The sequence below is a fragment of the Durio zibethinus genome, chromosome 21, assembly GCF_047325235.1.
Source record: "Durio zibethinus cultivar Kanyao isolate XHJ-2024 chromosome 21, ASM4732523v1, whole genome shotgun sequence".
In the NCBI taxonomy this organism is placed as follows: domain Eukaryota; kingdom Viridiplantae; phylum Streptophyta; class Magnoliopsida; order Malvales; family Malvaceae; genus Durio; species Durio zibethinus.
Window position 1 is genome coordinate 20,910,248 of NC_143182.1, and position 11,308 is coordinate 20,921,555.

Here is an 11,308-nt window from a genome sequence, read left to right on the forward strand (position 1 = left end):
ATGAGTTTTAAATTATGAATTTTTTTATCTCATGGGTTTAGAAATTTTAAATTATGAATTCTACAAAACTATTTGAGAATTTCATAATGAAGTTTTTGAAAAAAAATAATAAAATTTTCAATTTTATCAAACTTTTAGAGGATTTAAATATTGAATTAGGTTTTATCAAACTATTAGAGAGTTTAATGAATTTTTTAAAATAATAATAATAAAATGTTTAATTCTATCAAACTATTGGAAGATTTAAATCTTGAATTAAATCTTATCAAAATATTGAAGGACTTAATGAATTTTTAAAAAAAAATAATAAAATTTTCAATCCTATTAAACTTTTGGAGGATTTAAATATTGAATTAGATCTTATCAAACTATTTGAAAGTTTAATGAATTTTCTTAAAATAAATTTCATACAGAATTTTACAATAAAATCTCATCAAACTATTGGAAGATCTGTATCAAAATAAATCTTACCAAACTATTGAAAAATATTATTTATTATTTCTTTAAATAAAATTTAAATCAATCCGATGACAGAGTCTTTTCAAAGTGGGATAATAGTCTCCATGAATACTCCTAGGGTAAGGAAATTATCTTAACTTACTACCAAACTATTAAAGTAATTTTAAGATTAATTTTTAATAATTAAATTATTTAATAAATTATAAAGATGTTTTTAGGCTCGGATAACTTGAAATCTAAATAGTACCATTCTTTGGATCTACGCTGTTAGGATACTATAATCTTTCTCAGGCATAATCATACTCCTGAACTTAAATTTAGTTTTATAGAATAGAATTTACCATTTAAAGATACCTAAGTAAAGTTTGAAATTTCTCTTTAAAATTGGATAAATTTAATTAAGTGATCAATCACTTCTAAAAAAAATATTGATAGCAACTCATTTAATCTATATTTAATGATAAGTCCATGAATATATGACACTCGTTTTATAACCAAGTATTCTTGTTCTCTACCAAGTCGTCTCTAGACCCCCTGTCTCCGAAAATGGATCCCCCTTTGTTGCCATCCAAGTTTTGGTCCTTCATGATCATAAGCTTGATCCTGATTCTTACCCCACAATCTGTGTTTGCCGATGATGGGAATATTTCGAGCTGCAGTGCACGATTCTCCTGTGGAAACATTCAGAATATCGGTTATCCTTTCTGGGGATTAGATCGGCCAGAAAGTTGTGGCTACCCTGGCTTCAGGCTGAATTGCAGTCAAAATATTTCAAAGATTACAATCAATTCAGCTACTTACAAAGTCCTGAATATATATAATTCTACACAAGTCCTTCAAGTAGCTAGAGTTGGTTATTCTGACAGTATTTGTCCAACTTATCTCATCAACTCCACTTTTACTACCAGTCCCTTTGAAAACAACAGGGATACTCTAGATATAAGGCTGTATTATGGTTGTCAGCCCCTTAAAGTTCCACGTCTAGAAAATCTTCTGGGGATTTCACGTCAATTTAAATGCAAAATAAACACAACAAATGTCACAGGTTATTATGTGACAAGGAATATCACAGAAACGTACTTTGGGAGCTTTGCCACTTTAATAAGCACATCCTTAGCGTCTTGCAACAACAGTGTCATTATTCCAGTCCTGTATTCAGAAGTTCAGTTGTTGGAGGTAAATCGAGATTCAGATACTCTGCAAGAAGCGCTTAAAGCTGGTTTTGTGCTTCACTGGTCTGCAAACGATACTTTCTGTAACCCATGTCTGTACTCTGGTGGGCAGTGTGGGCACAACCTCAACTCGGGTGGATTTGTATGTTACTGTTCAGATGGATCTCATCCCGACGTTTGTCCCTCAAGCTCCCCAGGTACATCTTCCTTCTTATACGTTATGCCTGTTAAAATCTCTTGCTTCTTAAGTCGTAGGATGTTATTTCAAGGAGTCATTTACTAGCTTTTAGTCTAATTCCAGGCTAGAAATTGGAAAACAAATTTGATTAGGATATCGATCTTCTTTCATTCGACCAAATATTTAAGTTTTTGGGTCGATATAGTATTTGTTCCGATTCTATGTTCATTAAGCAGGGATGATAGCTAGACTTTAGTAATATTAAGTTGTTCATTAGCCCGCCATGATAGGAAAAAAGGACGAACCTCCCTCCTGTTTCAAGTATTGACTCGTTCCCGGCTGGAACTTGGGAATTGGGATGGATTTTTATTCATTTCTTCACCAGTAGTGCCGAGTCCACCGATAACCGAATTGGTCCAAATTTCACAAGACCGAAACTATATATGGAGAAATTTTTTGATCAATTATAAAGTGACACTTTTCCTTTGAAAATTTTCATTTAGCTATATTTAGTTATGAATTAAATTTTTAATTTGTTGCTAAATAAAGGAATTGAAGATTTATCAAAATCACTAGTGGCAAATCAAGATGAAACATGTTTCTTCAATCAAATTTCAAAGACTCATAATCCAAATTAATCAGAATTTTCTTACAAATCATCAATTTTTATTTTTAGATAAATCAAAATAATTTAGAGATAATACATGCATCATCAAATCAAATTTCATCTATCAGTCATTTTTTTTTTATTTCTAATTAAATTAAAAAATTTAAAGATAAAATAAGTATCTCCTATCAATATAAATATAGAGCTCCTCTAAGCAATTTGACACATAATTTTTTAAAAAAGAAATCTTAAGAAAAAAGTGAAAAAAGAATATTTGAATAAATAAAGTCTCCGAATTCTCACAAGTTTAAGAATAAAGATTAAGAACACAATTAGGAAAAATAAAACATGAAGACAAATGGGAAAGATAAGATATGAACAATCAAAATCTCTAGAAGTCTTACAAGTTTAAGAATGAAGATTAAGAACATAACTAAAGAAAAGAAAACCAAAAGACAAATGGTGTAGAAAAGATTTGAAAAATCAAAACCTCCAAAGTTCTAACAAATAAATTCCATAAAACAATTGGGGGAAGAGAAGATTTGAAAAATCAAAGTCTCTAAAGCTACCACAACTTCAAGAAGGAAGATCTGAAGAACAAAGTCTCAAGAGTTCTAACAAACAAATTAAATAAGATAACTGAGTGAAGAGAATATCTGAATAATCAAAGTCTATAGAAATCAAACAAACAAATTCAAGAAAACAATCGGGGGAAGTGAAGATCAAAAGAACCAAAGTCTTTAGAGTTCCCGTAAGTTAAAGAATGAAAATCTAAAGAACAAACTCTTTAGAATTTCAACAAACAAATCCAAGTAGAAAGATCTAAAGATTAAAGCCTGAAGATCTAAAAAAATCCGTAAATTGATATCAAATTCTAAAAATCCCTAAATTAAGACCAAATTTTAAAAATCTCTAAATTGGGATTAAGTTCCAAGAATCCCTAAATTGGGATCAAATTTCAAGAACTTTAAATTGGGATGAAATATCAAAAATCATTCAATTAAAACCAAATTTCAAGAATCCTTAAATTGGGACTAAGTTCCAAGATTTTTAAGACTTCTTAAATTTTGGGATTAAATTTTAAGAATTTCAAGGATTCCTAAATTATGGGTTCAAATTTTTTCAATTTAAGAATAAGTTATAAAGATCCTTGCAATGAATTTCTACTAAAAGAAAGAATCAGAAGATTTTTGTTTGTTTTAAGAATTTCCAAAGTTTGTAATTTCAAGTTTGATAAACAAAATTATTATTTGTCTCTAATTTTTCCTATCTTATTTTTTACTTAAAATTTGTGTGTACAAATTTCTAGCAAGTTGGTGGGACAATTTTTGCCTTTCATTTTTTTTTCTTCAAAGTTCAAGTTTTCAAGCCACAATCGCACAAAAAAAAAAAAAAAAACTATGCTAACAAGCAAGCCTTAAGCCTATTCAAGCAAATCATGCAGTCTTCTCTAAATCATAATCAAGCACTTAAGTTCATGTTGATCCTTATGACACTAAAAGAAAGACAAAAGTTCTTGAGAAAAAAATGCATGCTTGAACTCTTTCAATGCCTAACCAAAATACACTCTAGGATACTTTCTTCAAATCAAGGTTTAAAAGAATCTTCTATTAGGCAACTTACTTCTTCTTATTGATCAAGTGTAAGTCGTTGATTATCATTTAAAGAACAAAATAACAAATCAAGCAACATTTATGTTTCATCATCTTCTTATAAAGAAAATTTTGGGTTAGTGACTATTATGACAACTAGCACAACTTTTTTGGAAAAACAAGTTGCATATTTTGTAAAATTTGTGGAATCCCTTGCATCAAGCAGTAATGAAAAAGATAACTAGATTACCTTCATAATGGATAAGATTAATAATCTTAATGTAAATCAACCAATAACTTGATATGAACAAATCATCACTTAGTCCTTCAAGATGATGATGGGAATTCCAGCATGTAAGTTGCCAAAGATTCTCAACAAAAGCTCAACAAAGTGATAATTGCTAGACAATTTAAAAATCTTATGAAAGAAGCAAGTAAGGATAAAATTGATAGTGTCACTCAACCTTCATACACATATGATGAGTCATATTTTTAAAGGATTGATCATTTAACCTCTAAAGTTTCAAAAGTTTGATGATAAAGAAAATCTATGCCAACATGTTGCTCACATTGTGAAAACTTGCAATAATGCTAGCACTAATGGAGATATTCTAGTGAAGTAATTTGTTTGCTCTATAAAAGGCGATGCCTTGCCTTTGATTAATACATAAATTTTGAGCCTGGGACAATCAACAACTAGAAACAACTTTAGCAAGAATTTATCATTCAATTTTATAGTACTCACTGCATAGTTAGCATGATTAAGCTCACAAGCTCACAACAATCAAAAGACGAACCTATCATTGATTATATCTATATAGATGAAAAAAATTTGAGCCTTAATTACAAAGAATGATTATCTAAGTCTTCTACCCTTGATATCTTTTAATGTGTCAATCCTAAGACTTTTGAAGGTGCACATGATATAGAGCTAAGTATGATAGCTGTTAGAGGTCAAAGCCCTCATATGCAAAAGTTTAAAAAAAAAAAAAAGAAAAGAAAGATAATCACAAATGTGGCAAAATTTTTACTGACAATGGAAAAAGCAAATTGCCTATAACTACGAATACTAAATCTCTTACGATATCTTTCAATTTAAAGAAATCTCAATAGCCAAAACTTGCTCCTTCTTAAGATAAAGGTAAATGTATAACCATTTTGAAATAAAGATAAGAAAAGGAGTATCATTTCTCTAATTTAGATGTTTTAAACATACTTGAAAAACTTTTGAAGTCTAAGCCAATCTAGTTGTTAGAAATTAAAAAGCCTAAAAAAGCTAATAGAGTGAATGAACCTAACTATTGCAAGTACCAGTGCTTTACTAATCACTTAGTGAAGAAGTTCTTTGTTTTAAAAGATAAAATCTTGCAACTCCATAAGGATGGAAAATTGAGTTTGAGGAAGAAATTGTGAGTTTAATTTTGGTGTCAATAAGTATGATTTCTCAATGTAATATGTTGGGTATGATGATAAATTTAGGTTCTTTTGATTATATATTACTAGTTTCAAGTGCAAGTAAAGCAATTGTTATTTAAGTGAATAGGGGCAATAGTCATCCTCAAACTGAAGCTTAAGATAATGAAGGATAAATCCTAGTTACACATAAAAAAAGTCGAAAAGGAATCCATAAGGGCCTGTGTGAGTGATAAGAAGAGCCCAGATAATCAAACAATCAGCTAAGAAGCCAACATCAAAGGTGATTAAAACAAAAACAATTTCATCTAAACACGAAAAATCAATGGGACAAATTTTAAGAAGACCAATCATTTGAATGAATGCATGCCAATTCAGTTCAAGAAAAGAAAGTTTGGTTTCCATGACTTGTTACCATGTTGGTGGAAAATAAGAGGCTAAAAATGAAGATAAGAATATTGATAAAGTAGAATTTAAAGCTAGTTATTCTTGTGCTACAAAGATTGATTTTTATGAAGATTTGTTGTTAGGATCTACTTCTCATAATCGACCATTCTTCGTTGCTAGATATGCGCATGAGTAAAAGATCAATCAAATTTTAGTAGATGATGGATTTGCTATCAACATCCCTCCTTTAAAGACAATGAAAAAATTTGGAGTTCCTTTAATTGAACTATCGCAAAATTGCTTGATGATCTAAGGATTAAATGAAATGGGACAAAAAGCTCTTGAAAAAGTTAGGTTTTGATTGATTTGAGAAATGTTTTTTATTTTCATTTTTTTATTTTGATTTTCTAGAAAAACAATTTTTGTTTTCTATCTTTTGTTTTCTAGAAAATGTATTTGGTCAACAAAAACAAAAATTGTTTTCTAAAAATATAAAATAAGAAAAAAAAAAGCAATTATGGAAATAATTATTATTAATGGCATTTAATTATAATATATAATATATATTTATTAATTAATAACTTCCAAAAGTATTCAAATATGGGACCAACTTCTTAACTTACAAAACATAAACAAAAAAGAAATCATATTCTTTGTTTTCATAATTGAAAGCATATATATTTTTTTCATATTTAAGCTCATTTTCATTTTTGTTTTTAAAAAATTTATTTTCATTTTTTCATTACCAAAGAAATTTTCACTCTTGTTTTTCATTTTCCAAGAAAATAAAATGAAAAATGCTTCTTTTTTCTAAAACCAAACACTACATTAGATTTTAACTTTTCATTAGTTATATGGAATCAAATCTATTATTCCATGTAATTGATGCTAAGACAACATAAAACATGTTGTTAAGGCAAACATTCATACTCCAAAGCACTTTGTTAATGTTCCAAATATCATGGAAATGAATTATTGTTGATTCTAAGCCATTTTCTACAATAAAGGCTCATTTTGGTGGTGCTAAGTTTCATTTGGTTCTAGCAAAAAAAACTTTTATTTAAAAAATGCTTTTATAGAAGAAGTATTGCTCGAATAACAAAATAACAAGGTGGAACCGTCAAAACAAAAGAAAAAAAGGTTAGTTCCCTTTACCAGCTATGAAGATGATGAACTTACTCAAGATTTAAAGAATTTGACTCTTTCACTTATTAGCTTGGAAGAATCAAATGCTTCTAAACCTCCATTAAAAGGATTTGTAAGACAATCTTAAAGACCTCTTGTCGAACATTATGATCTACTTCACATTGTGCTCAGGGTTTGATCCTAATGCATCAAACTTGTTGTTAAGGCTTGATTCTAGCAATAAGATGTTACAAAATTGGTTCTCCAGACAATTAAGAAAAGATTTGAAGAATTAAAGTCTTCTCATAAGTTTAAGATGAAAAATCTAAAAAACAAAGTTTCTAAAGTTCCAACAAACAAATTCAAAGACAATTGAGGAAAAGAAGATTTGAAGATTCAAAGTTTCCAAAACTGCCATAAGTTTAAAAAGGTATAAATGAAGAACAAAGTTTTTAGAGTTCCAACAAACAATTAGGAAGACAAATGAAGGAAGAGATAATCTGAAGAATTAAAATCTCCAAAACTCACACAAGTTCAAAAAGAAAAATCTAAAAAACAAAGTCTTTAAAATTTCAACAAACAAATCTAAAATGAAAGATATGAAAATCAAAGATTGAATATCCAAAAATTCCTAAATTGAGACTAAATTTAAAAATTCTCTAAATTAAGATCAAATTTTAAAAATTCCTAAATTGACATCAAATTTTAAGAATCCTTAAATTTGGATCAAATTTTAAAAACTCTAGATTGAGACCAAATTCAAGAATCTTTAGGGACCATATTTCAAGAATCTCTAACTTTGGATCAAATTCAAAATTTTCAAAACTTCTTAAATTTTGAGATCAAATTTCAAGAATTTCAAGCAATCCTAAATTTTGGGTTAAAATTTATTAAATTAAGGAATAAGTGATGACCCTTAAGGTGAATATATGCTAAAGAAAAGAATAAGATGATTTTTCTTTATTTTAAAATTCTCAAAGATTGTAATTTACAATTATGATAAATTACAATTTTATTTATCTTCAATTTTTTCAAAATTACAATTTACTTGAAATTTGCATCCTTCAACGTCAGCATTAAATCAATTACCTAGATTACGTTTTTTGCAATCCTTTGTATTCAATAATTGTATCAGGTACAGGTATCCTGAGTACCTATAGTCACTAGAATCTCAACTCCTAGAAGTAGGTTTTGTCAGATTAACATTCATCCATTTGGCGTAGTTATCGAAATTTTCAAAGAGAAATTGATTCTCCTCTACACAAATAAAAATTTTCTGTCATTAATAGAGTACCATTAGTTTTTCTTCTATTTATTGACAAACTTGACACTTGACAACTTCTCCTGTTGAATTTCTATCATTCCCATTACAAATTCCTTCCATAATCTTGATAATCCCGATCGAAACCTCTTATTAAGAAACTTAGATTCCAATGGTAGATGCATATACATAATGTCTATCTCATCATGAAAAGGTTTTAATGTAAAAGTGTTTTTCATATCCAAATCTCTTCAAAATCGAGTGGTTTTAGTTATCAAAATTTTTCGACCAGAAACAGTTTCTATTTAAACATTTTGGCTTTTCACGATTATAATTCAGGAAATCACATACATTTGTGCTAATTATTTTTTCTTAATCTTTGTAGAAACAGGTGCCTCCAATTTGGAGCTTGGACTAATCATAGGTACGAAATAATATTTTTTTTATAATTATATATATATTTAGGAGAAATTAGCCTATATCAATGTAAAATTTTTTAATTTTATAGATTTTTTAATTATTAATTTTAATAAATTCAAAAAATAAAAATAAATTATTTTTTATTTATCTCTATTATTTTTTGAATCTATTAAAATTAATCAATAAAAAAATATAAAATTTTAATGGTAATTGAATTCTTAATTCATTTTAATATTTGAGGTTTTGAATAGAAAAAAAATTTTTGCTTATTAGTAGGAACACAAGAAAAGAAAACTAAAGACAACGGTAAATAAAACAAAACCCAGGCTATCTAACCGATTTTGCCTTTTTATAATCAACGGCCTATATCCGTTGCCAATGAACTAACAAGGTGTTATACAATCATTTTCTAATTATATTTTCTAATTTAATAAAGAAGAAGGAATACATAATTTTATAATAATAAGTCTTCTAATTATAGAAATAGGAGCAAGATCAACCTGTATAAAATATTTTAGTTTTATATCCTAACTTATAATTTATCCCTTTTAGCAATAGTTGTGTAATTTATTGGTAAGATGTTAAATTTTTAATTTTAATAATAAAAATTTAATTCATGATATTTTCAATTATAAAATAAATCTAATTTATGTCTTTTATCTAATCAACTGTTATGAGATAAAAGATTTAGTATGTTGTTATTTTTTGCAATCTAATTATTCCTACCTAGGTTATCTAACATTTTTGACATACATATACAGGCTTGACAGGGGCTGCAGCTTCAATTATAGGATTACTCTGCACAATATATTTCATTACTTATAGGAACAAGGGAGAATCAGCATCAAATGAAATTTCATGGACTGTCTGGCAGAGAAAGGTAAAGGATAAAGAAAGGATTGATGCATTCATTAGAAAACATTGTTCTCTAACTTCACTGCTATATTCACATTCAGACATCAAGAAAATTACGGATAAATTTGTAGATAAGTTAGGTCAGGGAGGATATGGCAGTGTATACAAAGGTAAATTGCCTGATGGACGACTTGTGGCAGTGAAAGTCCTGAGTGAATCTAAGGGGAATGGAGAGGAATTTATGAATGAAGTGGCTAGCATCAGTAGAACTTCTCATGTCAATATAGTGAGTCTACTAGGGTTTTGTTTTGAAAAATCAAAAAGAGCTTTGATTTATGAATTTATGCCCAATGGATCATTGGATAAGTTCATATACTGCCAAGGATCTGACCAAAGTCGTCGACTAGAATGGAAAACTTTGTTTGACATTGCACTTGGAATTGCTAGAGGGCTAGAATACTTGCATCAGGGTTGTAACACGAGGATCCTGCATTTCGACATAAAACCTCACAATATCCTTTTAGATGAGAGCCTTTGTCCCAAGATCTCTGATTTTGGTCTGTCTAAATTATGTGAAAGAAAGAAGAGTATGGTTTCCATGACAGGAGCTAGAGGAACAATTGGATATATTGCTCCAGAAGTGGTTTCTAGAAACTTTGGAGTAGTTTCTTATAAATCTGATGTATATAGCTATGGAATGACGGTCCTTGAAATGGTTGGAGGAAGAAAAAATATCGATGTTGGAGTGGCTCAAACCAGTGAAGTGTATTTTCCCTCATGGATTTACAAGCATCTAGATCAGGCTATGGACTTGAATCTTCATGGAGTGACAGATGAAGAGGAAGAAGAAATAACAAGAAAGTTGATTATAGTGAGCCTTTGGTGCATTCAATCTGATCCATCAGATCGACCATCAATGACCAAGGTGATAGAAATGTTGCAAGGAAGCCTTCATTCATTGGAAATTCCACCGAGACCTTTTGTATCATCTCCAGTAAGATCCCCTAAATCTGCTTCCACAACATGATCATTGTAGGCCTAGTCTCAATTGAAAATTTTGTAATTGATTGCAAAGTTGAAAATGGCAATGTAAACTATGATTATGAGTTTACAATTGCAGTGAAAACTCATGCACTTAATTGTGATTTACAAGCACTGTCCTTTGTGCATTTTATGGCTTCACATAAAAACTACTTTCCCTTTTCCCCTAATCTAAAACCGATAGACTTTGGATTCATCTGTCGCTTGTTATCATTGCAATGACAAGTTGCTACTGTTTCATTTGATCAGTAGACAAAATACAAGTTCCTCTCTCTCTATTTTCATTTTGTTGATCATACCATTGATTTCCAGGCCAGGAGCATGATTTAGTGAGATCACTAAATTTCATCTATATATATATATATATATATATATATATATATATATAAGGTAATTTTAAAATTGATTCCATTTAATGATAGATTTGAGGTATAAGATTTTTTACTTTTTTTACATGTCTTTTTATCCAAACTTAGGTAAAAATTGATAATGGTAAATCGGAACCATTTCTAGTGCCCTTATTAATTACAAGACTTGCCAACACAGAGCACTTTGTTGCTTCTGTTGAAGAACTTCTACTTGAGCACAGGTGTTCGTCTTGCCTTTTAAGCCTTGTATTGATTCAAAAATGAAACCTTCAAGCATAGAAGTAATTGGCAGACACACGTGCTACAAATGCCATTTACCTTAGCTTATTTCATCTCTACAAGTTATGGTATGCAATAAGACTGACTGAAATGCCTAAGATACAATAAAGTTTAGTTTGATATCACCTTAAGCTATTCCAGCCAACAGCTC

At 29.2% G+C, this 11,308-nt stretch overlaps 1 protein-coding gene across 2 annotated transcripts; it reads left to right on the top strand.

Moving 5' to 3' along the window:
• Positions 1–1,005: 1,005 nt before the first annotated feature.
• On the top strand, positions 1,006–10,864 carry LOC111305761 (LEAF RUST 10 DISEASE-RESISTANCE LOCUS RECEPTOR-LIKE PROTEIN KINASE-like 2.7). 2 transcript variants are annotated; one of them, XM_022903540.2, is made up of 3 exons: positions 1,006–1,828; positions 8,580–8,618; positions 9,376–10,864. In XM_022903540.2, the coding sequence occupies exons 1-3, from the start codon at positions 1,006–1,008 to the stop codon at positions 10,494–10,496; spliced, it is 1,983 nt and encodes a 660-aa protein (XP_022759275.2). In that variant the 3' UTR covers positions 10,497–10,864. The 2 variants fall into 2 exon arrangements, with proteins under 2 accessions (XP_022759275.2, XP_089606757.1); XM_089750631.1 differs by lacking the exon at positions 8,580–8,618.
• The last annotated feature ends 444 nt before the right edge of the window (positions 10,865–11,308 follow it).